At 39.0% G+C, this 27,680-nt stretch overlaps 1 protein-coding gene across 4 annotated transcripts in view; it reads left to right on the top strand.

The window, feature by feature from the left end:
• Positions 1-8,784: 8,784 nt before the first annotated feature.
• LOC102951551 (intracisternal A particle-promoted polypeptide) overlaps positions 8,785-27,680 on the top strand; it is a 42,854-nt gene continuing 23,958 nt past the window's right edge. For 2 of the 4 annotated variants that reach the window (XM_015535350.2, XM_007077266.2), the window contains exons 1-5: positions 8,854-9,358; positions 12,263-12,604; positions 17,171-17,602; positions 23,842-23,997; positions 25,645-25,812. In XM_015535350.2, the coding sequence (XP_015390836.2) occupies positions 12,313-12,604; positions 17,171-17,602; positions 23,842-23,997; positions 25,645-25,812 (1,048 nt within the window). In that variant the 5' untranslated portion in view covers positions 8,854-9,358; positions 12,263-12,312. The other 2 variants (XM_042996968.1, XM_042996969.1) reach the window with 2 other exon arrangements.

The raw sequence follows: 27,680 nt of genomic DNA, 5'->3' as shown, positions 1-27,680 counted from the left end.
CCTGAAGGGATAAGCCATGAGGATATACTGGGTAAGAATGATCCAGCCAAATACAACCCCCCAAACAGGACTGTGCCTATAGTGTGGAAGAACAGTAAGGAAGCCAGAGAAGCTAAAACAGTAAATGCAGGGAAGAACTATAAACGAGGTCAAATGGAGAGGCAGATCTTACAGGATCTTTTGGCCAATTAAAGACTTTGACTTTTGCTCTAACTAATATGAAAAGCCACTGAGGAGTTCTGAGCACAGGAATGATATAATCTTTTTAAAAGAGCTTTATGAAGATATAATTTACATGTCATAAAATTTGTCCTTGGATAGTATACAACTCAGTGGTTTTTAGTATATTTACACAGTTGTACAACAATCACCATTACTTAATTTTAAAACATTTTCATTATCCTGAAATGATCAATCATCCCTTTCTTATGCCCTCGCCTCAGCTCCTGGTAATCACAAATCTAATTTTTATCTTCATCGATATGCCTATACTAAACATTTCACATACATGGGATGAGAGAATATGTGGTCTTTTGTGACTGGCTTCTGTCACTTAACATAGTGTTTTCAAGGTTCATCTGTGTTGTAGCATATCTCAGTACTTCATTCTCTTTTATTGCCAAGTCATATTCCATTGTATAGATACACTATGTTCTGTTTATGCATTCATCAGTTGATGGCCATTTGGGTTGTTTCCACTTGGTGGCTACTTGAATAATACTGCTGTGACCATTCTTGTACAAGTTTTTGCACGGATATATGTTTTCATTTCTCTTGGGTATATACTTAGGAGAGAAATTGTAAGGTCACATGGTAACTCTGTGTTTAACCTTTAGAGGAATGGCAAAACTGTTTCCCACAGTAGTTGCACTATTTTACAATCCCACCGGCAATAATTGAGGGTTTCAATTTCTTAAACTTATCAACAGTTGCTATTGTCTGTCTTTTTTATCTTAGCCATCGTAGTGGGTGTATTGATTTTATTGTAGTTTTTTTTTTAATTTTTTTTTAATGTTTATTTATTTTTGAGACAGGAGGGTCAGAGAGAGGGAGACACAGAATCTGAAACAGGCTCCAGGCTCTGAGCTGTCAGCACAAAGCCTGACGCGGGGCTCAAACTCATGAGCTGTGAGATCATGATCTGAGCCAAAATCAGACGCTTAACCGACTGAGCCACCCAGGCGCCCGGTCTTTTTACTTTCTTAATGGTGTCCTTTGAAGCACAAAAGTTTTTATTTTATTTATTTTATTTTATTTTAATTTTTTTAATATATGAAATTTATTGTCAAATTGGTTTCCATACAATACCCAGTGCTCATCCCAAAAGATGCCCTCTTCAATACCCATCACCTACCCTCCCCTCCCTCCCACCCCCCATCAGCCCTCAGTTTGTTCTCGGTTTTTAAAAGTCTCTTATGCTTTGGCTCTCTCCCACTCTAACCTCTCTTTTTTTTAAAGTTTTTATTTTTGATGAAGTCCACTTTATATATTTTTTTCTTTTTGTCACTTGTGCTTTGGTATGTATCTAAGAAGTCTTTACCTAACCCAAAGTCACAAAACTTTATGCCTACATTTTCTTCTATGATGTCATGGTTTGGCACTTATATTTACATCTTCGATCTATTTTGAGATAATTTTTACATATGATATGAGGGAGAGGGCCACCATTCTTTTGCATGTAGATATTCAGTTGTTTCAGCACCAGTTGTTAAAAAGGCTCTTCTTTCCCCTTTGAATCATCTTAGCATCTCTGTTGAAAATCGATTGACAATAGATATGAAGGTTTATTTTTGGATTCTCAATTCTATTCACTTATCTATATGTCTAAACTTATGCTAGAATCATGCTGTCTTGATTATAGTAGCTTTGTATTAAGTTCTGAAATTGGAAAGTGAGAGTCTTCCAACTTTGTACTTCTTTTTAAAAAATGGTTTGGCTATTCTGGGCCCCTTGAATTCCAATTGAATTTAGGCTCAGTTTCTCAATTTCTGCAAAGAAACCAGCTGATTTTTTGATAGGAGTTGCACTGAATCTAAGTTTAGGAAGTGTTGTCATCTTAACAATATTAAGTTTTTGATACACGAACACAGGATGTCTTTTCATTTATTTAGTTCTCTTAATTTCCTTCAACCATGTTTTATAGTTTTTCAGTTACAATTCTTATACTTCTTTTGTTAAACTTATTCCTAAGTATTTTATTATTTTTGATGCTATTGTAAATGGAATTGTCTCCTTTTTTTATTTTAATTTTTTGTATTTTTATTTATTTTTTGAGAGAGAGATAGAGAACAAGTGGGAGAGGAGCAGAGAGAGAGGGAGACAGAAACCCAAGCAGACTCTGCACTATCAGCGCAGAGCCTGATGCAGGACCCAAACCCATGAACTGAGAGATCATGACCTGAGCCAAAGTCAAGAGTTGGACACTCAACCGACTGAGCCACCCAGGCACCCCTGGAATTGTCTTCTTAGTTTTATTTTAAGATTGCCCATTTGCAGTGTATGGAAATACAATTGATTTTTGTATATTGATATATCTGTAACCTTGCTAAATTCAATTATTAATTCTGTGTGTGTATGTATTCTGTAGGATTTTCTACACAAGATCAAATCACTGCACATTAAAACTTTTATTTCTTGGGGGCGCCTGGGTGGCTTAGTCAGTTAAGCGTCCAACTCTTGGTTTCGGCTCAGATCATGTCTCATGGTTCGTGAGTTCAAGCCCCACATCAGGCTCTGTGCTGACAGCTCAGAGCCTGCTTGGGATTCTCTCTCCCTCTCTCTCTGCCCTTCCCCTGCTCGATATTGTGTGCTCTCTCTCTCTCTCTTTCAAAAATAAATAAACTTTTTTAAAAAATTAAATTTTTCATCTAATCTGAATGTTTTTTTAATTTCTTTTATTTTAATTGCCCTGGCTAAACACCAAGTACAATATTGAATAAAAGTGGTGAGAGCATGTACCTCGTCTTGTTCCTGATCTTAGGGGAAAATTATTCAGTCTTTCACTATCAAGTGTAGTGTTAGTTGTGGGGTGTTTGTAGATGCCCTTTATAAGACAGGTGGAGCTCCCTTCTATTCCCAGTTTGTTCTGTGTTTTTATCATGAAAGGTCACCTTACATTTTATAATAATTTTTTTTAATGTTTATTTATTTTTGACAGAGAGAGACAGAGCATGAGTGGGGGAGGAACAGAGAGAGAGAGACACACAGAATTTGAAGCAAGCTCCAGGCTCTGAGCTATCAGCACAGAGCCCAACGCAGGGCTCGAACTTACAGAGTTCAAGATCATGACCCAAGCCGAAGTCGGATGCTCAACCGACTGAGCCACCCAGGTGCCCCTGGTCACCTTACATTTTAAATGGATTGGAGTAGAGCAAGGTCTAAAGCAGGAAGACTGGTTAGGATGCTATTGTGACAATCTAGGTGAGAAATGATGATGGCTTGCAGTTTTCCAGGCAAAAAGTGATTTAGCAGTGTAGGAACTACCCAGTGGTGATCAGAATAACAAAAGAGGTGTTAAGACAATAGAATAGATATGGGACGCCTGGATGGCTCAGTCAGTTAAGGGGTTAAGCGTCCTACTCTTAGGCTCAGGTCATGATCTCACAGTTTATAAGTCAGAGTTCCACATCGAGCTCCATGCTGACAGTGTGGAGCCTGCTTGGGATTCTGTTCCTCTCCCTCTCTCTCTGCCCTTCCCCTGCTCACTCTCTCTCTCAAAATAAATAAATAAACTTAAAAAAAATTTTTTTACAGGGGCTCCTGGGTGGCTTAGTTGGTTAAGTGTTGGACTTGGGCTCAGGTCATGATCTTGCAGTTCATGAGTTCCAGACTCATGTAGGGTTGGCTCTGTGGCTCAGAGCCTGGAGCCTGCTTCAGATTCTGTGTCTCCCTCTTTCTTTGCTCCTCCCCGGCTTGCACTCTCTCTCTCTCTCTGTCAAAAATAAATAAAACATTAAAAAAAAGATAATAGAATTGGTAACTCTTTGTGACAGTTGATGTAATATTGGGCATAGTAGATGTCCTGCCCAGATCTTCTTTACTAGGCTGATACAGGTATTGGCTGATAATGGCTCACAACTGCACTTCTCTTTTTATTTTTAAATTTTATTTATTTTGTTATTTATTTGTCTGTTATTTATCTTTAAGTAAGCTCTAGGCCCAACATGGGGCTTAAAACTTGCTACCCTGAGATCAAGAGTGGCATGCTCTACTAACTGAGCCAGCCAGGTGCCCCAAAGATTCTGATCCTTGAACTGCCCACTGGGAGTGAAAAGTTCTCTCTTTGGCATGATGAATTCAGTTATTTATTTAAAAATTTTTTTCTTTTAGTTTTTATTTTTTGAGAGAGAGAGAGCGCACGTGCAAGTGGGGGAGGGGCAGAGAAAGGGGGAGACACAGAATCTGAAGCAGGCTCCAGGCTCTGAGCCGTCAGCACAGAGCCCAACACGAGGCTTCAACTCAGGAACTGCAAGATCATGACCTGAGCTGAAGTCAGATGCTTAACTGACTGAGCCACCCAGGTGTCCCATGAATTCAGTTATTAATGGAAGCCATATATTAAGCTATTAAGATTGACTATGATAATTGATCCTAAAAGTTTACCAAGCAAATTGCAGAAGGTCTTTGAAGGTAATGAAAATATTGTGGTTAGAAAATAAGTCCTCAAAAATGACGTTACTTTATGGAGTAATGGAAATAATTTATATCTTGATTGTGGTAGGCTGCATGACTTTATACTTCCAATGCCATCTGAATGTGCCTGGCAGACTTTCAACTTCAGGAAGCATAACTGATCAAGGGCATTACCTGCTGGGTCCAGAAATTCATCATCCTATTTGAACCAATGCTACATTTCAATGGTCTATTCCCAGACAATTACTGGGAATATTAAGGCGGGTCCATTGCGAAAGTTTCTCTGAAAGTCAGTTTTAGCTCAAAGATTCCCAAAATCCTTGCTTGTTGATCTTTCTTTAGACTTCCTAGAATTCAAGGAATGGAACCTTTCTCCTTCTTTTGCGCACTCTGGATCAGGCTTGCATTGTGATCAGATAGTTCTCCTAGCCTTTCTTGGCTCTCTCCTCATTTCTACTATGTGTTGCCCCTCCCCGCAAATCCTTGCATGTTTAATCTTATATTGGCATCTGCTTTATGGATAACCTGGACTAACACAATGCATTTGTCAAAACTCAGAACTGCTGGGGTGCCTGGGTGGCTCAGATGGTTGAATGTCTGACTTCAGCTCAGGTCATGATCTTGCAGTTTGCAGTTTTGAGCCCCGCATTGGGCTCTCTACTGTCCTTGAAGAACCAGCTTCAGATCCTCTGTCCCCCTCTTTCTTTGCCCCCCCCAACTCACTCTGTCTCTCTTAAAATAAACTTAAAAAAAAGAACTCAGAAGTGTATACACAAAAAGGATAAATTTTACTCTATGTAAATTATACCTCAATAAACTCAACTTTAAAAAATGTTAGTTTTAAACATTTATCAACAGCAGGTGAATCATGACTGTTCTTCTCCACTCTACTTCAACCATTTAGAACTGCTGAAATTCCACATCACACAATGACCACATCCACCCAATCTTACAATTTGCTTGCTCAGTTGCTCTCCAAATCCAGATGTCCTGGTCTCAGGGTTAGCTGGAGACACAAATGACATAAGGACTTGTTTATGTAAGCTTACATACATATTTTACTTGTATCATGTATGTTTACAACCAACATACGAGGAAAGGGTGAGAGATCAGGGCATGAGAGAAGAGTGCCTAAACTAGACAGACAAACTGGCCCTAAAGTTTGCTCAACAATTGTTTGCTCAACAATCTGATCTCGGGAACACACCTAGTTCTTTAAGGATTCAAAAGACTGAACTCAATTTGGGTGTTTTTACATTCCAGTTAGCTAACATACAGTATTATCTTAGTTTCAAGCATACAATATAGTGATTCAACACTTGCATATAACACTCTGTGCTCACCACAACATATGCGCTCCTTAATCATCACCTATTTAATTCTTTCCCCCACCCACCTCCCCTCTGGTAACCCTCTGTGCTCTATAGTTAAGAGTCTGTTTTCTGGCTCATCTTTTTTTTTCTTTGTTTGCTTTGTTTCTTAAATTCCATATGTGAGTATACTCATATGGCATTTATCTTTGTCTGACTTATTTCACTTAGCATTATACCCTCTAGATCCATTCATGCTGTTGCAAATGGCAAGACTTCATTCTTTTTTACAGCTGAATAATATTCCATTATATATTTCAATTTTAATTAATAAGCAGAATTATATATTATATAATTTATTAATTATAAGCAACTTGGGTTGCTTCCATAATTTTGCTATTGTAAATAATGTTGCAGTAAACATAGGAGTGCATATATCTTTTCAAATTAGTGTTTTCAAGGGATGCCTGGGTGGCTCAGTTGGGTAAGTGTCTGACTCTTGATCTTAGGTCAGGTCTTGATTTCAGGATCATGAGTCCAAGCCCTGCATTGGGCTCTGCACTGGGTGTGGAGCCTACCTCAAAAAATGAAAGAAAAAAAAAAGTGAATAAATTAGTGGTTTTGAATTCTTTGGGTAAATACTCAGTTGACTAGATTTTTATATGCATACATGTGTGAGAGACATTTGTCATTTGGAAAACAAAACAAATAACAACAACAAAAACACATTCAACAGCATAGCTATTTCACCCAGAAAAAAAGGCAAAGCTCTTCCTGTATACAAGACACTAAGTGATACTGCTCTTAGCTACCTGTCTGCCTTCATACCCTAAGACTTCTCCCTTGCTAATATTTCTCCAGTAACAATGGCTTCCTTGCTGTTTCTTTCTTTCTTTTTTTTTTTTTAAGATGTATTTTGAGAGAGAGAGGCAGAGAGAGAGGGAGAGAGAGAAAATCTCAATCAGGCTCTGCACTGTCAGTGCAGAGCCCAATGAGGGGCTTGAACCCACAAACCTCGAGATCATGACCTGAGCAGAAACAAGAGTCAGTCACTTAACTGACTGAACTACCCAGGTGCCCCAATTCTTTGCTGTTTCTTAAATATCCTAAGCATACTCTCACCATAGGAAGGTTTCATGTACTTTTCTTTTTATTTATTTATTCTTATTAGGTAAACTCTACCCCCAAAGTGGGGCTTAAACACATAACCCTGAGATTAAGAGTCATATGCTCTACTGACTGAGCCAGCCAGGTGCCCTGCATTTACCTTTTTTTTTTTTTTAAGGTTTATGTATTTATTTTGAGAGAGACAGAGACAGTACAAGTGGGGGAGGGGCAGAGAGCAAGGGAGAGAGAGAATCCCAAACAGTTTCCAAGCTATCAGCACAGAGCCCAATGTGGGGCTCGAACTCACACAACTGTGAGATCATGACCTGAGCCAAAACCAAGAGTTGGGCGCTTAACTGACTGAGCCACCCAGGCACCCCTATTTTTCTGTCTAGAATTCTCTTTTACATGGTTCCCTCTCTCCATTCATGCCCCTACTCAAATGTTACCTTCTTAGGAAAGTTTTCCCTGACCACATTGTCTAGAATAGTACCCCTTCCCCAGTATGTCACTCTATCCTCTTATCCTTCTTTATCCTCTTCGTAACACTTATCATCTCCTGATATATCATATATTTATTCACTTACTTGTTGATTTTCTGTCTCCTCAATCAGAATGTAATCCCACAAGAACAGGTCATTTTTTTGTTCACTGCTATATCAGCACAACCTAAAGTGGCCAATTGTTGGCACTCATTAAGTATTGATTGAATTAAAAAAAGTTTTGGTTGAATCAATGAATAAATGAAGCTCACGCTCATGTCTCCTTTCCCTTTCTTTCTCAGTTTTTCTCAGTAAAAACAGAAAAAAAGTTAGCAGGAGGACTCTCAGCAAACAGTTGACCTCAGCCACAAACTTACCTGGGACCTTGAGTACATTGGCATGATCTGAACAAGTTTTGTGGGGCTTTTAAGAATGACTTTCAGAGTCACCTGGGTGGCTCAGTCGGTTGAGCGACAACTCTTGGTTTCCGCTCAGGACATGATTTCGTGAGTTCAAACCCCACATTGTACTTGCTGCTGTCAGCACAGAGCCCGCTTCAGACCTTCTGTCTACCTCTCTCTGCCGTTTCCCTGCTTGCGCGCTCTCAAAAATAAATAAATCCTAAAAAGAAAAAAAAAAAAAGAGAAGATCGACTTTCACGAATGTAACATATTGTGAGGTTCAACCGTGAAAAGAACTAGATGTTTTGAGTTCTCCCCTCAAAGTAGGCATCCATCTACAATGCCCGGCTCAAAGAGGCAAACTTAGAAAATGATTTGAGTGAATGGTAAAGAATAAAGAGAAGATAGAAATACCGTATCATGTTGTACACCTGAAACTAATATGATGTTATATATCAATTACATCTCAATTTAAAAAAAGAGAAGCACAGCGTGGGGGGGGGGGGGTGTTGGGGGCAGGGAGGGTTGTCTCAGTCCTTCCTTAACACTGAGGTTTGCTGTATGTGTGGGACGCCACAAGGATGGAGAGTAGGTGAAATGGCACTGTCGAAAGGGCCAGCGCCAACACGCAGGAGCTTGGGCTTGCAGCAGGGCAGTTCGCCAGCGGGGAATCCAGCACCCGCCCCAAGCCAGAGCCCCGTTGTCCCTGGAGCCGCCGCTACTCGCGAGCGGAAAAACACTGCGCACGCGCAGGCCCGGCGAGAGGCACCCTCCAGTGGGCCTGGCGCACTTCCCAGTCACCTCTGCCTCTTTGGCCCTGCTGTTTCCCCCCGCCCTCTCCGCGCCGGCGCTGGCGCCGGTAGCGACTGCGCGCGCAGAGCCTGAGCAGGCGCCGGCGGGAAGGGGAAGAGGCGGGTAAGAACGGCCTGCGTCCGGGTGCGACCATGACAGGGTTGGGAATGTCCTCTTCGGCTCTCACAGCTCTTGGGACCCCTAAGGAGGGGAGCCTCTGGAACCGGTTCCTCATGCAGCTCAGGCGTGCCTCTGATAGTCGAAATGTTTCCGCCCTCACCTTTCGTTAGGTCTGGTCCGCTCGGCTCCTGCGTCTCCTTTCCCCACCCCCACCGGGGAATCCTCAGGCCCCTAGCCTGTCCGCTAGCCCCAGACAAGTCTCACTTGCCTTACCCGCCATTTAGGTAGTGCCCAGTGTTTATCTGCTTGTAGTGTCGCGGTAGCTGTGACTCTCCAGGTCCCCAATTCAAACACACAAAGAGCCTCGTTTTTTTGACGCTTGCTGTTTCTGACACCCTTTGCTGAAGGAGCTTCCCGATGCTCTCAGCAATGAAGTCAAGGCCACCAGACAGATCTTCTTTACTTCCGAGCATCTCCATCTAATTATCTGACTTTCATGGTTTGGTTTCTTGAGGTACGTCCTTTACATCCATATGCAGTTTCCCGGAGTTAATGTGCTTTCCTTTTGGAAGTACGTGTGTGCTGCCGTTTGGAATGAAGTTCTTCACTGGCAGTGGGGTAGTATCAGCAGTTACTAAGAAGCATGGTAATATTAGAATTTCTGCTGTCGGCTACCAGAGTGGATGGATATTCAGTGAACCCTCTTTTTTTGTAGCAGGGGGCAGCATTTTAGCTCAGTGGCAGTGCTTGATGCCTTGAAGTTGGGGTCAGAGGAAGATACCTTGTAATTAAGCCACAGGGGTCCAAAATCTGCTGACTGGAAGAAATCTAAAGCAAAAAAAAAAAAAAAAGCCTAACAGCCATGTCATGTTTAATAATATCTGCAGGTCAAATTTCTATGTAGAGACAAATGCACTGTTTGCTTTTATATGCCAGCTAAATGTAATATGTTGACATTCTGTAAATGCTGATGTGAAGTTTTAGCAGCTGACTTGGAACCTCTTAATCAAATTTCTGAATTCCTAGATAATCATGATAATCAGCTTAGTTAGTTTTACTTTGATAAATTTGACTGATTGCTATAAACTTAACCACTTTTTTTCTAACATCAGCCCACACCTTTCTGTCAGTCTTATTACTAATTCCCTTTGGTGCCTAAATTACAAAACCTTAGTCACCTTAGATTTCCCCTGTGCTTTATCTCCAGATGTCTTATATTACTGAATCTCAGTAGGCTTCTTTATTCAAAAAGTAAGTTGGATTTATCCCTTGATTCTCATTATTGAAGCTGTAAAGCTGTTTTCAAGGACTTTGCTGCCTCTCAGTTCATCCCTTGGAAGGTTTGTATAACAGTTCTGAAACATGATTGTTGTCATGTTTACTCTTGAGCCTATAAAGGCTCATGTCTACATTTCTGCACTTGAGTTTCAAAGCCTTTTTTCTCTATAACCTGGCCTAGTAATTCCTGTGCATGTGATATGGTGGGAAAAGGCCAGGATTTAGAGTAAAAAGACTTAGATTCAAATATTGAGAGTATTGTTATACTAACACTGTGTCCTTGGGAAACTTTTTCAGTTTCCTTCTCTCTCACTTCAAAAAAAATTTTTTTAATGTTTATTTATTTTTGAGAGAGAGAGAGAGAATGTGAGGTGGAGAGAGGCAGAGAGAGAAAGAGACACAGAATCTGAAGCAGGCTCCATGCTTCGAGCTGTCAGCACAGAGCCCAACGCCAGGCCCGAACTCATGCTGTGAGATCATGGCCTGAGCCAATGTCAGACGCCCAACCAACTAAGCCACCCAGGTGCCCCTTTATCTCTCACTTCAAATAACAGTATCTTATTTTTTTTATTATTTTTTTTAATGTTTATTTATTTTTGAGAGAGAGAGAGTGTGTGAGCAGGGGAGGAGCGGAGAGGGAGGGAGACACAGAATCTGAAGCAGGCTCCAGGCTCTGAGCTGTCAGCACAGAGCCTGATGCAGGACTTGAATTCATAAGCGGTGAGATCATGACCTGAGCAGAAGTCGGATGCCCAACCGACTCAGCCACTCAGGCACCCCTCAAATAAAAGTATCTTTTCTTCTAGACTCTTAATTATTGTGAGAATTACAATTGGCAGAATGTGTGGAATAATTATCATAGTTAAACAAATAAAAACAACCTAAGCTATTGTTATTTCTCATTGTATTCATTTCATAAACAGTTGAAAACCTCATATATGTTAGATACTGGCGCTACTGCTATGAAAGATAGTCTGTTCCTTTAAGGGGCTGTCTTTCAGGGAGCTTTCAGAGAACATATGTATCTATAGGGAGTAGGGTGGTAGTGTCTGACAAGGTAAAGTGTGATATAGGCTGTAAAATAGGTAAGCTTAGGGTGAGCACCAAATCCAGAGGAGAGAGGAACAGGGATGGTTCTGCAGGAAATTATGTTTGAACAGAGTCTTGAATTATAGCAAAGATCCAAAAGGAAAAGGTGAGGAAGGATGCCTTGAAAGAGACACTTTTAGAGAACTGCAAATTGTTAGGTTTTGTTGGGGTATTAAGTTCAAATAGGAGTATGGGAAATAGGACTGGACAGGTAGAGGTGAGATTTGAAGGGCTTTGTGTGCTCAGAGAAATGTGTAAATTGAAGGATTATAAGTAAACAGTTGGCCTGATCACTTTTTTTTTTTTTTAATGTTTATTTTTTGAGAGCTAGAGCACGAGCAGGGGAGGGGCAGAGAGAGGTAGACGGAGGATCCAAAGAGGACTCGGTGATGACAGCAGCGAAATCGGTTGCTCAACCAACTGAGGCACTCCCACAATTGGTTTTTGAAAACTTGTTCTGGCTAGAGTATGTTCTTCCCTTACTACAGTATACAAAAACTTATGCCTTTGTGCCTTATTTTCTTTACTTCACCCAGAAGGGCTTATTTCCTGTCTTCATATGTTAATCTTTATCGTTCAGGTCCCATTTCTTTCTTTCTTTTTTTTTTTTTTTAACGTTTATTTATTTTTGAGAGACAGAATGTTAGTGGAGGAGGGGCAAAGAGAGAGGGAGACGCAGAATCCGAAGCAGGGTCCAGGCTCTGAGCTGTCAGCACAGAGCCCAATGCAGGTCTTGAACCCACAGACCACGAGATCATGACCTGAGTCAAAGTCGGACACTTAACCTGACTGAGCCACCGAGGCACCCCTCTCAGGTCCTATTTCTGCTGTAAAGCGTCCTCAAATTATTTTAGGCCCCATTACTTATTCCCTTCTTTGAAACCCTATTAAGAAAGTATCACATAGTTTAGTCCTTATTTGTTTCATGTGTGTTTTATGTCCCTAACTAGATCATAAGCTTCTTGAACATGGTCAATGTTTGATATGTGTATGAATAGAAGACATGTTAAGCACAAAAATATGTTGTCTGGTCTCCTATTTTGTTTTTCAGGATAGGACCAGATTATGGGCAACAGTTCTTTTAATTAATCTGTCATCATCATGGCTAATGAGGACTGTCCCAAGGCTGGTGATAGTCCTTTTTCATCGGATAAACATGCCCAACTCATCTTGGCCCAGATCAATAAAATGAGGAATGGAGAGCATTTCTGTGATGTGCAGCTGCAAGTTGGGAAGGAAACTTTTAAAGTTCATCGGCTGGTGCTGGCGGCCAGTAGCCCTTACTTTGCAGCTTTGTTTACTGGAGGAATGAAAGAGTCCTCAAAAGATGTTGTACAGATTCTAGGAATTGAAGCTGGAATCTTTCAAATACTTCTAGATTTCATATATACAGGTATGTCAAGTGAGCATTTACCTTTGAGTGAAGAGTGGTGTAATCACTCAGGTATTGCAATGGGAATATAAATAAGTTGATACAATTTATATGGAAAGTAATTTAATAATACGCTATCATCAGTGTTTGAAAGGTTTCTATCTTTTGACCCAGTATTCCTTTTCTAGGAATCATAAGTAATCAGTTAGTGCTGCAGGCAAATGTTTATGTACCAGGATGTTTATTGTAGCATTATTTACAATAATATATAATTGAATACAATCTAATTGTCCCTCAGGATATATGATTAAATAGATCATGGCACATGTATATATCATGGAATATTTTTTAGATTTTTCAGTTATGTTATGGAAGAGTGTTTACAATATATAAAATGAAAAAAAAATTGGATATAAATACTTCTCTAGTTTTGTAAAGGAAAAAATTATTTGTATTTGCGCACAGGAAAAAGACCAGAGTGTTGATAAGTATTTATCTCTGGATGATGGAATATGGATGATCCTTATTTTCCCCTCTTTTTCTGTTTTTTTTCTGATTTACAATCAGGATGTATATATTTTATTTAAAACTTTTATTTTTAAAATGTTTTTGAAGAGTTTTAATGACGTTAGAAAATGCACACAAAAACTATGAAGTTTAAGTTTTATATGATAGGTAACATAAATATACATGGGAAAAAAGATTAAAAAGAAATGCACTGAAGTGTTAATACAGTGTATGTCTGTGGGAAAATGTCATTTTCATTTTTATACTTTTATGCCTTAAGGTTTTTTTCTGTGGTGAATATATATTACTTTTATAATTAGAAAAAATGTTTGAAAACAAAGACTGTGTTTGGTCATCATGCTTAAAGGACTACTTGATGGGAGATAATTATGTGATCTGATAAAATATTGTTTATTTAACGCATGGTATTTAAGCCTGGAAAATGACAAAAGGTCATTTCTTTGTGTTCTTCATATTGCTTTTTGGAAGATATCAGAAAATAACTCTTAAATTGGAGATTATAAAAACTATCTTTTAAAAAAAATGTTTTTTAATGTTTATTTATTTCTGAGACAGAGACAGCATGAGTGAGGGAGAGGCAGAGAGAGAGGGAGACACAGAATGTGAAGCAGGCTCCAGGCTCCCAGCTGTCAGCACAGAGCCCAACGCGGGGCTCCAACTCACAGACCACGAGATCATGACCTGAGCTGAAGTCGGACGCTCAACCTACTGAGCCACCCAGGCGCCCCTAAAAATTACTATCTTTAATGCAGCCCTGTCTATTGGCTAATGTACAAATTAGCGTTGAAGGATTTTTTTTACCTTTTCTAAATGATTTGTGTGAGCTGAAAACTGTTTCATAAATGCCCCTGCTTCTTTTATTTCCAAAATGTAAATTAACACAGATTAATCTGATGGAATTAGTGAACTACATAAAAACAGAAGCAATACTACAAAGTGTCTATTCTGCCTCTGTTTAAGGGTAGCAACAAGAGATACTTGTTGAAAGACAATGTTCCCGGTACTATCATCATATTGTTGGTGATTAGCACTTCCATCAAATAGATAAAAAGTAGTAAAACCCAGGGGCGCCTGGGTGGCTCAGTCGGTTGAACATCTGACTTTGGCTCAGGTCATGATCTCACCACTTGTGGGTTCGAGCCCTGCGTCAGGCTCTGTACTGACAGCGCGGAGCCTGGAGCCTGCTTTGGATTCTGTGTCCCACTCTCTCTCTGCCCCTCCCTCGCTCATGCTCTGTCTCTCTCTCTCTCTCAAGAATAAATAAAACATTAAAAAAAAAAGGTAGCAAAACCCAGAGAAATAAATAGTACTGAGCATATTTGGGAGAAACAACATTCTAGAATACTGAAATTTAAGGTTAAAATAGTTAAGAATAGCATTTGGCTACTAGTAGAAGATATAAAGTGGCTTAACAAGATAGAAATTTATTTTTCCACAAAAGTGAATTCATAGTAGGCATTCCAAGGATGGCAGGGTGGTTTCATGATGTCATTAGCATCCTATTATTTTCCCAACATTTCGCTCTACCATCTATGGCTTGTAGCTTCTAATCTCGTATCGCTGAACTCCAGCCAGTGGAAGGAGGAAGGGGAAAAGGCAGAAGGGCCTGCTAGCTAAGTCTATGCTCTTTTTAACTTTTGCTGTTAGCCCTACCCAGTAACTGCTGCATATATCCCATTGGCCAAATAGTAAATAACTCATCCCTATCTGTAAGGGAGACTAAGAAATGTAATTTGCAGCAGAGCACAATTACCACCCACAGCAAAATCAAGGTTCTCTTAGTAAAGGATGAAAAGAAAATGGATATTGAGTATTTATTGGACAGGGAACTTTGCAGTCTTTGATATAATTTGTTCTTAAAAAACATGTTCTTTCACTGCAATAGCATTTCCTTTTGGGGGGATGTGGGCACAGCAAAACCTGTTATTCTATTGATCTCTCCTTTGGATTTATCTATACATTCTTCTTTTTTTTTTTTTTACTCCTTATTTATTTTTGAGAGAGAGACAGAGTGTGATCAGGGAGACACAGTATCTGAATATCTGAAGCTCTGAGCTGTCAGCACAGAGCCTGACGCGGGGCTTTAACCCACAAACTGTGAGATCATGATCTGAGCAGAAGTCGGATGCTCAACTGACTGAGCCACCCAGGCGCCCCTATCTATACATTCTTTATTAACCATTCCCAGTTCTAACAGATCTTAACAGATTTTTCTCACATTAGATTTTTATATACTTCACTTAAAATCAAATAACCTGGGTTTGTGATCTAGTTCTGTCACTAATTAGCTATTTGATACAAGGCATTTCCATTTCTTTAGTCAATCATTCATTCTTTCAACAGATATTTATGAATACTTTTTTAAAGGTAAGCTCTATGCCCAATGTGGGGCTTGAACTCACAACCCCCGAGATCAAGAGTTGTATGCTCTACTGACTGAACCAGCCAGGCGCTCCACATGAATACTTTTTGTGAGCTAAGCACTTGGGATATGATAGTACACCAGATAGGCAGAGCCTCTGCCTTCACAGAGCTTTGTAGATAGTGCAGTTAGGTACTTACAAATTTGAAATCAGCTTGTGAGAACCTCATTTTCCTTAGCTGTTAAGTGGGGATAGCATTTCATAATTCATGTGAAGGTTAAGTGAGATAAATTTTAATAAATGTAAAAGTGCTTTTTGTAAGCTATAAAGCCTTATTAAGTTATAGGGCATTCTTTGTATTGCTCTCAAGTAACTCTTGGCTTTATCCAGTAACAGTCATTCAGTCTTCATAGATCACAACCCATAATCTTACCTTGTCCAAATTTGTAGTGAATTCTCATTTCGTTCAACTAAGTCTTACCTCCATTTTCTCTGCAGCCACTACCATTTGCTCCCATGGTGGATTCCATTTCTTATACTTTCAGAAATCCCCGTTTGCATTCGACAAGCCATATTCTTCCTCTTACCATAATCTCTTTGGCCATTCATTTATTTAAGACAAATTTTTTGAACACCTGTGGGTGCTAGGCATTGAGAATACAGAAGGGACAAACCTTCCCCCCAACAGACTTTATAAATCTTATTGGGAATACAAACTTTAGATAAATAGTTTAGTGGAGTGAATATCATAAAGGGGATGAAGGGCAAGTATAAGATTGAATTGAGAGTTTATTCTTATCGGGTAGGAGAATTACAGTGTTTTTTTTCCCCCTTCTAAATATAATTGACTATTTGGTATTCTCTCAAAGTCACATATGTAAATATATGAAAGTGAAGCCATCTAGAAAGAGAGTGGTATACATAGTTACTAAATGTTAAGTATTTAAAACTTCTCATATGTTATAGACTCCTGATTATACCTAGTATTAAAAATTAATGTTTGTATGGCACTTTATCATAATTGAAGATGGAGACCCTGCGTTACTCACCCCAGTGCCTTAGTAAATGTTAGATGCATTATGTTAAACAGCCTTATGTTAAAAGCATGGACTTTGATAGCAATCCTTACCCTCAATCACTTGATCATGTGACTTGGTGACAAATTATTTAAAGCTTTTGATTCTGTTTTGATAGAAAAAGAAAAAAATAATATCTATTATATGGGGTTGTGGTGACAGTTAAATGAATGTCTAAAACAATTAATGTGTCTATCCATTGTAAGTGTTCCATAAATGTTAATTATCATCATTTAGTTTTCTGCTCTTTCTACAAATCCTTTGTTGCTTTTTTTTTAAATTACTTTAAAAAATTTATTTTTAAGGTTTATTTATTTTTGAGAGAGAGAGAGAGTGAGAAAGAGTGCGAGCAGGGAAGGGGCAGAGAGAGAGGGAGGTACAGAATCCGAAGCAGGCTCCAGGCTCTGAGCTGCTATGAGATCATGACCTGAGCTGAAGTCAGATGCTTACCCAACTGAGCCACCCAGGCACCCTGTTGCTTTTTACTTAGCATCTATCAACTCTGCAAACACTAAGCTATCAGTTAATATATTAAATTATATTAAATAAATAATGCTTTTTGACCATAAGTCAAATGTTTGTTTTATTTTTTTGGTTAATTTGTCTCCCTACTTCCCTAGGTATAGTGAACATAGGCGTGAATAATGTCCAGGAGTTGATTGTTGCAGCAGACATGCTACAGTTGACTGAAGTTGTTAATCTTTGCTGTGAATTTCTGAAAGGACAAATTGATCCACTGAACTGCATTGGGATCTTTCAGTTCTCTGAGCAAATTGCCTGCCATGATCTTTTGGAATTCACAGAAAACTACATTCATGTCCATTTCTTGGAGGTTCACAGTGGGGAAGAGTTCCTGGCACTTACAAAAGATCAACTGATCAAAATTTTGCGAAGCGAAGAGCTTAGTATTGAGGATGAATATCAGGTCTTCTTAGCTGCAATGCAATGGATTCTGAAGGATCTGGGAAAAAGAAGAAAATATGTGGTGGAAGTGCTAGAACCAATTCGATTCCCTTTATTACCTCCTCAGAGGCTTTTAAAGTATATTGAAGGTAATTTTTTTGTTGCTTGTCAAATGAGTCAATATCCAGTGGCTTTTTCTGTTGAAATGTGATAATGTTTTCATTTTTCAGTCCAACAGCAGACATTTATTGAATGATTACTATATGCAAGATACAACTTTTGTGTTTTGTGGATAGTGGTATTCAGTATTTGTAGCCATTATTTTAATCAAACCTTTACATACCTTTCTTGAGATTAAATACTAAGGGAGATTAGAGGTATAAATAAAATCAGTGACAGAGCTAAAATACCACTGCTGTTTTTGGTAATACTGATTATATTTCAGTGTAAGATAAATTCAGCAAAACCTGTCATTTGAGGAGAATGCATATGCTAAAAACAAAACCCAAACTCAATAAATCCTGTAAGTCTTCTCTTTATAAAATTAATTTTATATTCACTCATGGGTGGCTCAGTCAATTAATTGTCCGACTCTTGATTTTGGTTCAGGTCATGATCTCATGGTTGTGGGATTGAGCCCTGAGTTGGGCTCCCTGTGGAACCCGCCTGGGATTCTGTCTCCCATTCTCTACCCCTCCCCTGCTTATGCTCTCTCTCTCTCTCTAAGTAAATAAATAAACATTTAAAAAAATAATAAAAATGAATTTTATATTGATACAGTATCATAGCTTCTAAGTAGCCTTTGAATTATCTTTAGGTATGAAACTTTGAAAATACTTTTCATCATAGTATAAAATAGTTTAAATTGTTGTGTTAGAAGAATGATAGTATGTATTTAAATTATTCATTAATTAAGATTTTATTTTTAAGTACTCTCTACACCCAATGTGGAGCTTGAGCCCACAACCTTAGTATTAAAAGTTACCTGCCCACTGACTGAACCAGCCAGGCACCCCATATTTAAATTTATTTATTTATTTATTTATTTATTTATTTATTAATGTTTGTTTATTTTTGAAAGAGTACAAGTGGGGGAGAGGCAGAGAAGGAGACAGAGGATCCAAAGTGGACTTGGCACTGAGAGTGGAGAGCCTAATGTAGGACTCAAACTCAAAAACCATGACCTGAGCCACCCAGGCATCTTAAATTTATTTTTAAAAACTACCTTAGACCTTCGGAATACAAGCTGGTGCAGCCACTCTGGAAAACAGTATGGAGTTTCCTCAAAAAACTAAAAATAGAACTACCCTATGACCCAGCAATTGCACTACTAGGCATTTATCCAAGGGATACAGATGTGCTGTTTCGAAGGGACACATGCACCTCCATGTTTATAGCAGCACTATGAACAATAGCCAAAGTATGGAAAGAGCCCAAATGTCCACTGATGGATGAATGGATAAAAAGGTGGTATGTTTATACAATGGAGTATTACTTGGCAATCAAAAAGAATGAAATCTTGTCATTTGCAACTACGTGGATGGAACTGGAGGGTATTATCCTAAGTGAAATTAGAGAAAGACAAAAATCATATGACTTCACTCCTATGAGGACTTTAAGAGACAAAACAGATGAACATAGGGAAGGGAAACAAAAATAATATAAAAGCAGGGAGGGGGACAAAACAGAAGAGATTCATAAATATGGAGAACAAACTGAGGGTTACTGGAGGGGTTGTGGGAGGGGGGGGATGGGCTAAATGAGTAAAGGACATTAAGGAATCTACTCCTGAAATCATTGTTGCACTATATGCTAACTAATTTGGATGTAAATTAAAAAAAAAAAAAAAAAAAGTTAATTCAAAAAAAAAAAAAAACACCTACCTTAGACCTGGTTTTAAGATTTTAAGCTCTTACCCTTGTTGTGCATTGAAACTTTAGGATATGACTGAGTTACAAATGAGCTTCTTTTTTTTTTTTTTTTTTTTTAATTTTTTTAACATTTATTCATTTTTGAGAGACAGGGAGAGACAGAGCCTGAGCAGGGAAGGGGCAGAGAGAGGGAGACACAGAATCTGAAGCAGGCTCCAGGCTCTGTCTGAGCTGTCAGCACAGAGCCTGATGCAGGGCTTGAACTTATGAACTGCAAGATCATGACCTGAGTGCAAGTTGGATGCTCAACTGACTGAGCCGCCCAGGCACCCCGCAAATGAGCTTCTTATGAATTAAATACACCGCTAGCATTAAAGGTATAATTCTGTGAAAAAATTATATTTAATATGGGGGTGCCCGGCTGGCTCAGTCGGTTAGGCCTGTGACCTGATTTCAGCTCAGGTCATAATCTCAAGGCTCATGAGTTTGAGCCCTGCATCAGACTCCCCACTGACAGTGCAGAGGAACCTGCTTGGGATTCTCTCTCCCTCTCCCTCTCCCTCTCTCTCCCCCTCCCCATTTGTGCTCTCTCAAAATAAATAAGTAAACTTAAAAAAAAGAAAAAAATTATACTTAATGTGGATTTTTAGTTTTTTTCTACTCTTAACAGTGTTAACAGAATTTTGTAGGTTTTTCTGAATGTTATCTTTTATTAATACACATATATTACTCAATCAGTTCTCATTATTCACAGTCATTATGCTCTGTAAAGTTGCCACAAACTTTGAATTGGCAGATACTGAAACATTGTTCCTAGGGGAAATACTGGGTAAGTTCTTACTCTGGTCGCAATATTTTTGCCAGATGATCAATACATAACCTTGTTTTATGTGTGTGTCTATCAGAAGCACCTTATTTAATTTATATACTTGATTCATTAATGTTGAACTCATGGCCAACAGCACTATAACTCATGCCTGAATGAAACCTATCCAATACATGTATTAATTCCATAAGGTATATCACAGGCTTCCTGCAATTAGGAACACTAGACAGCACTTCAAAAGTAGGCGTGGGGTTATTTTTAACAATGAAGTCAACAAAGCACAAAAATGTGAAAAGCATGGCACTAAAGAGACCGTGAAAAGGACATTTGTTTATAGTATGAGAGCTGAAATAAGAGGCAAAGCATCACCTTGTTCAGTTCTCACCTGGAAACATGCATGTCAGGTGATTCATACTTTTTGCCACTCTGTGGCATATCTGTGAATGACTAGAAAAGCTCTGTGAGTTTTAATTTGGGTTATAAATGCATTTTAGTGAGTACATGTATTCCCAAATAAGGAGTCCACAAATAATGAAGACTGACTGTATTTAAATGCTAAAAAAGAAAAGAGAAATTATCCAGACACATTTCTGTGGAATCATGAGAATTTAGGAATAGGGCAAAAGCTTTCCCCTGCTCTCTCTCTCTCAAATATTTAAAAAAGAGAGGGGGGCGCTTGGGTGGCTCAGTCACTTAAGCATCCAATCTTGGTTTCAGCTCAGGTCATGATCCCCCAGTTCATGGGTTCAAGCCCTGCATCGGGCTCAACGCTGAGAGTGCAGAGCCTGGTTGGGATTCTCTCTCTCTTTCTCTCTCTCTCTCTAGCTCTCTACTTTAAAAAAAAAAAAAAAAAAAGGAAAGAAAAGAATGAAGTTCTTTTGGGGCACCTGTGTGGCTCAGTCAGTTAAGTGTCTGACTTCTGCTCAGGTCATGATCTCATGGTTTGTGAGTTTGAGCCCCGTGTCGGGCTCTTTGCTGACAGCCCAGAGCCTGGGGCCTGACTTGGATTCTGTGTGCCCCTCTCTGTCTGTCCCTCCCCTGCTCGCACTCTGTCATGCTTTCTCTCAAAAATAAATAAAAACAGGGGCGCCCGGGTGGCTCAGTCAGTTAAGCGTCCAACTTCGGCTCAGGTCGTAATCTCGCGGTCCGTGAGTTCGAGCCCCGCGTCGGGCTCTGTGCTGACAGCTCAGAGCCTGGAGCCTGCTTCTGATTCTGTGTCTCCCTCTCTCTCTGACCCTCCCCCCATTCATGCTCTGTCTCTCTCTGTCTCAAAAATAAATAAACGTTAATAAATAAATAAATAAATACATTAAAAAAAAAAGGGGGCTGGACTCTCAACCAACTGAGCCACCCAGGTACCCCAAGCTTTTTTTTTTTTTTAAATAGGGTCTCTATATTTTTTTTTAATGTTTACTTATGTATTTTGAGAGAGAGAGAGAGAGACAGAGAGACAGTATGCATGTGGGGGAGGGGCAGAGAGAGGGTGAGAGAGAGAATCCCAAGCAGGCTCCGCACTGTCAGTGCAGAGCCTGAGGCAGGGCTTGATCCCACGAACTGTGGGTTTATAACCTGAGCCAAAGTGAAGAGTCAGATGCTTAACCAACCAGATGCTTAGCCACCCCAATTAGGCACCCCAATGGGATCTATATTCTTAAGTAATTCTATCCTATGAAGCATTTATGGCAAGTCTGTTTCTGTTTTTGGCTAATGTTTTCTTCCAGACTGAATTCTTCAATCTCCTTCTTTTCTCTTTCCTGGGATATATTTTATTTATTTAGTTTTTAATTTTTATTTTATTTTTTAATATAATGTTTCTTTTTGAGAGAGAGTAAGAGAGAGAGAGACAGAGTATGAGCAGGGTAGGGGCAGAGAGAGAGGGAGACACAGAATCCAAGGCAGGCTCCAGGCTGTGAGCTGTCAGCACAGAGCCTGATGCAGGACTCCAACTCACAAACCACGAGATCATGACTTGAGCCGAAGTTGGATGCTTAACAGACTGAGCCACCCAGGCGCCCCTCCTGGGATATATTTTAATAGTTGAATTGTTATTTCTTGATCTATTGCTCAACATGAGATCTATGCATAACATGAGAAACTTTGTTTAAACCAGTTTAGCTCTGATAATGTAAGAGTTAATTCTCCTTGACACCTTTTTTGCCTACTAATGTAACTAGTTTGTTTCTTACATCTAAAATTTGAGGACTGTGTTGTATTTTGGCCACTTCTTTCTGTTGAGAACTGTGTTGTATTTTGGCCACTTCTTTCTAACCAAAGGTATGATGGTGGTAGAAGAACAGAGATCTGCTAAGGCTTAGATATTTGATTAAGGACCTGGGCTCTGAGCTCTCTCTCAAATCCAATTATTGATCTTGTGTCAGGGCTTACTTAACCCAGGTAAGGATGTGTCTTACTAGTGTGGACTTTAGCTGGTACTGTGCTCTGTTAGATGGCAAGCTCTGGTGATTCTACATTTACTGATGGCCCTATAAAGGATTTCTTTTTTTTTTTTTTTTAACGTTTTATTATTAATTTTTGAGAGAGAGAGAATGTGAGCCACGGATATGCAGAGAGAGAGGGGGGCATAGCATCCAAAGAGGGCTCTGTGCTGACAGCAGAGAGCCCAATGAGGGGCTTGAACTTATGAACTATGAGATCATGACCTGAGCCCAAGTTGGATGGTCAACAGACCAAGCCACCCAGGCGCCAAAAGGATTTCTTTTCTTTTCTTTTTTTTTTTTTTTTTTTAATGTTTTATTATTTATTTTTGAGAGAGACAGACAGAGCACGAATGGGGGAGGGGCATAGAGAGAAGGAAACACAGAATCCAAAGCAGGCTCCAGGCTCTCAGCTGTCAGCACAGAGCCCAGTGCCCAAAAGATCATGACCTGAGCCAAAGTCAGAGGCTTAACCAACTGATCCACCCAGGTGCCCCCCAAAGGATTTCTTTTAATGTTTTTTTCTTTGACTTCTCAGTTCTGCTTTATACCTGCTCATTCTACCTTTCCAAATTATTAGGCATTAGTGAGAATTCTCAAGATTTCCTTAGTTGACCTTGTTTCCTCAATATTGCTTCTAGGCTTCAAGGCTTGGAGATAGTCCCTTGCTGGCATATTTGGTGCCTTTGTGCAAATTAGAAAATAGTGCCCTTTCACAGGGCAAGATCTTAGAGCTTGCCAAGTGGGACACCGGTTGACTTTTATCCCCACTTCACCTCAGCTAAGGATCCTTGTGCAGGAACAATCTACCCAATCATGCTCAAAGTCTTTTTGAGGAGATGGACCTCGTTCCACTAGAATCTTTTGTTTCTTGCTTTGACTATCATTTTTAAAAGTATATAACATAATTTTATATCTTTTTGTTTTTAAGTTGTAAATGTAGGTATTGGGCTATTTTATTTTTCCATTTTGTTGGATAATTGTGATCCTGTTTCACTTTGCCATCTTTGGAAATCCTAATGCATGTGTTTTCAAATTAGATATAATGAAGCATATTGTTAAAAACAATCTGATTTAGGGAAAGTATATTCTTTAGTAATAATGAGAAAAATAAAATTTGTATTGTAGGAAACAAGCACCATTGCTTGATGATGAGTTTTTATTTTTTGGTATTTGTATTTTATCTTTATAAGAACACGTTTTTTGAATATTATTTAAAAGTTGATTGAAACATTATCTTGTTAAACTTGCTTTAGGAGTGTCCGATTTCAATCTTCGTGTTGCGTTGCAAACACTTTTGAAAGAGTACTGTGAGGTGTGCAAATCTTCCAAAGAGAACAAATTTTGTGATTTTCTGCAGACATCTAAGGTTCGACCTCGGAAGAAAGCAAGAAAGTACCTGTATGCAGTAGGTGAGAACCTTTAAAAAAGTGATACAAATAATCTCTTTTTAGGATTAAAATCTTTCAATATTTTGTTATTTTACACATCAGAATATGCAGGTGTATCAAATAGGCATATTTAATTTCACATATAGACTACAGATTAAGAAATTGTGTAGTATAGTGGATACACCTAAGAATAAATAGCTGCTCATTTGACATCTATTATTCTGTGATCTCAATTGTTGGGTTCTTGGATTGCTCAATTATTGTCAAATAACTGACTTAAGAAATACTACTTTAAAAGTTAAAAATGTGAATTCTAGTGAAAAATAAGGAAAATTTCAAAATTTTTGACTCTTCATGGTATTTTAGATGATTAGGGATTATAGGAATCAGTGGTCTCTAAAGTGTGAGTATACAGGATAATTCACAGTATCAGATGAACATATTAAAACCTCTTTTTTATTTTAAAAAGCATTAAACCTTATTAATATGTGACATATAGAGACAGATTGTCCAGATTTATATACATAATATTTTATATTCACTTTGTAATATGATTTATAATTTGTATGTAATTAGATGTATAATATCATATATGCTATAATATATAAATATATAATTTTTGAATGCATGCTAAAGATTTTTTACTGATGGGATGTGTAGTTAAACAAGGGTTTCAACTCACTTTTTTTTTTAATTTTTTTAATGTTTATTTATTTTTGAGACAGAGAGAGACAGAGCATGAATGGGGGAATGTCAGAGAGAGAGGTAGACACAGAATCCGAAGCAGGCTCCAGGCTCTGAGCACAGGCTCTGAGCCTCAGCTCAGAGCCCGATGCGGGGCTCAAACCCACAGACTGTGAGATCATGACCTGAGCCAAAGTCGGACGCTCAACCGACTGAGCCACCCAGGCGCCCCTCAACTCACTTTTTTTTAAGTGTATTTATTTTGAGAGAGAGAGAGAAAGCAGGGCAGAGAAAGAGGGAGAAAGAGAATCCCAAGCAGGTTCCACACTGTCAGTGTGCAGAGCCTGATGTGGGGCTCAGACTCATGAACTGTGAGATTGTGACCTGAACCAAAATCAAGAGTCAGTTGTTTGACTGAGCCACCCAGGCACCACTCAACTCACTATTTTTAATTGAAAAAAATGTTAATAGAAGTCATGATGAAAATTCCTAACTAGACAGATAACCAGCTCCTTTTATGTTTTATCTGACATTCTATTAGAACCAAAACCAGGTGGTAGAACACCGTAGTTGACTTCATTGCATTTAAGCCATAATCTTTCAGGACTTGGTGCATTTAAGAATAATATATGTATATATGGCAGGTTTTAAAGCACTTATTCCTGGGCGCCTGGGTGGCGCAGTCGGTTAAGCGTCCGACTTCAGCCAGGTCACGATCTCGCGGTCCGTGAGTTCGAGCCCCGCGTCAGGCTCTGGGCTGATGGCTCGGAGCCTGGAGCCTGTTTCCGATTCTGTGTCTCCCTCTCTCTCTGCCCCTCCCCCGTTCATGCTCTGTCTCTCTCTGTCCCAAAAATAAATAAAAAACGTTGAAAAAAAAATTTTTTAAAGCACTTATTCCTTGCTATCAAATAGTTAATTACTTAATGTCTGTCATTTGCATATTTAAATAAAGGATTTGCTGTGTATCTCCTTTCCCTCGTTCAGGTGGATATACTCGGTTGCAGGGGGGTCGTTGGAGTGATAGCAGAGCCCTCAGCTGTGTAGAACGTTTTGACACCTTTAGCCAGTACTGGACCACTGTGTCTTCACTTCATCAGGCTCGATGTGGGCTGGGAGTAGCAGTTCTGGGAGGGATGGTTTACGCTATTGGAGGTAATAATGAAAATGTCTTCTTTCTGTTATTAGTCTCTAGCCATAAGTTGGCTGTATATATGCCTTATGTATATTGTTAGGTACTATGGGGTATACACAGATATGATTGTGTTCCATAAATATTTAATGAATAAATGAATGGAAGAAAGAAAAAGGAAACCCAAGATATTGAATGTTTCAGCCCAGAGGGATACTGTGATTTATCACGAGGCAGAATATTTAGTTTGGTTTTAATGAAAAGTTGTTTATAAAATGTGGCAACAGGGGCGCCTAGGTGGCTCAGTCGGTTAAGTGGCCGACTTCGGCTCAGGTCATGATCTCACGGTCTGTGAGTTCGAGCCCCGCGTCGGGCTCTGTGCTGACAGCTCAGAGCCTGGAGCCTGTTTCAGATTCTGTGTCTCCCTCTCTCTCTGCCCTTCCCCTGTTCATGCTCTGTCTCTCTCTGTCTCAAAAATAAATAAATGTTAAAAAAAAATTTTTTTTAAATAAATAAAATAAAATGTGGCACCAAAATTTAGATTAGTGTGATAAAAATTGTTTTAATTTTGAAATTTAATTTCATATATTGGAAGCTGCATTACAAATCTTTTTTTTTAGATTGGTCTTTTTAAATTTCTATTTATTCATTCATTTATTTATAAAACATTTATTTATTTTTGAGAGAGAGAGGGTGGGGATAGTAGAGGACAGAGAGAGAGAGAGAGAGAGAGAGAGAATTGCAAGCAGGATATATGCTTTCAGCAGAGAACCCGAAGTGGGGCTTGAACCCACGAACCGTGAGATCATGACCTGAGCTGACACCAAGAGTTGGATGCTTAACTGACTGAACCACCCAGGTGTCCCTCAAGTTTTTAGTGAAATACCAGTTAGTTAACATACAGTGTAATATTAGTTTCTGGTATAGGATTTATAGATTTAATCCTTACATACCACACTTAGTGCCCATCACAACAAATGCCCTCCTCAATACCCATCATCCATTTAACCCATCCCCCCACCCACCTCCCATTTGGTAACCATCAGTTTGTTCTCTATAGTGAATACAAATAATTTTTTTTTTTTTTAATTTTTTTTTAACGTTTTTTTATTTTTGAGACAGAGAGAGACAAAGCATGAACGGGGGAGGGTCAGAGAGAGGGAGACACAGAATCTGAAACAGGCTCCAGGCTCTGAGCAGTCAGCCCAGAGCCTGACGCGGGGCTCGAACTCACGGACCGCGAGATCGTGACCTGAGCCGAAGTCGGATGCTTAACCGACTGAGTCACCCAGGCGCCCCACAAATAATTTTTAATTAACCAAATTACCTGGAAGTGGGATTTATAAAAACTAAGTCATCTGGACATTGGGATATATGTCTTGATTGAAATCACTGTGTTTTCTAAAACTATTATTATGAATTATAAAATGATTAATAAAATTAAATAAAACAGGTTTCGGGGTGCCTGGATGGCTCAGTCAGTTAAGTGTCCAACTCTTGATTTCAGCTCTGGTAATCTCACAGTTTGTGAGATCGAGTCCTGCTTCAGGCTCTGCACTGACAGCACAGAGCCTGCTTGTGATTCTCTCTCTCCCTCTTTCTCTGCCTCTCCTCTGCTCTCACTCTCCAAATAAATATATAAACATTTTTTTAAAAAAGGCAAATGTTGTTTCCCATCAGAGGAGGAATCTAAAGAGAAATAAATGCTAACACTTTTAGATCAATATTTACTTCTGGCTAATTTGTCTTTATAGCAACAAGCCTAGGTACGTCATCTCCAATCCTTAGAGCTAGTCTTTATGCTTTATTTCTACAGATTAGTCTAAAACACAAAAAGTTGTATACTGAAAATTTTGTTATTTTTAACTATGATACTGTCAGGTTAAAATGA

Source organism: Panthera tigris, chromosome C1 (assembly GCF_018350195.1).
Source record: "Panthera tigris isolate Pti1 chromosome C1, P.tigris_Pti1_mat1.1, whole genome shotgun sequence".
NCBI classification, from domain to species: domain Eukaryota; kingdom Metazoa; phylum Chordata; class Mammalia; order Carnivora; family Felidae; genus Panthera; species Panthera tigris.
This window is presented reverse-complemented; position numbering and strand designations above follow the sequence as displayed.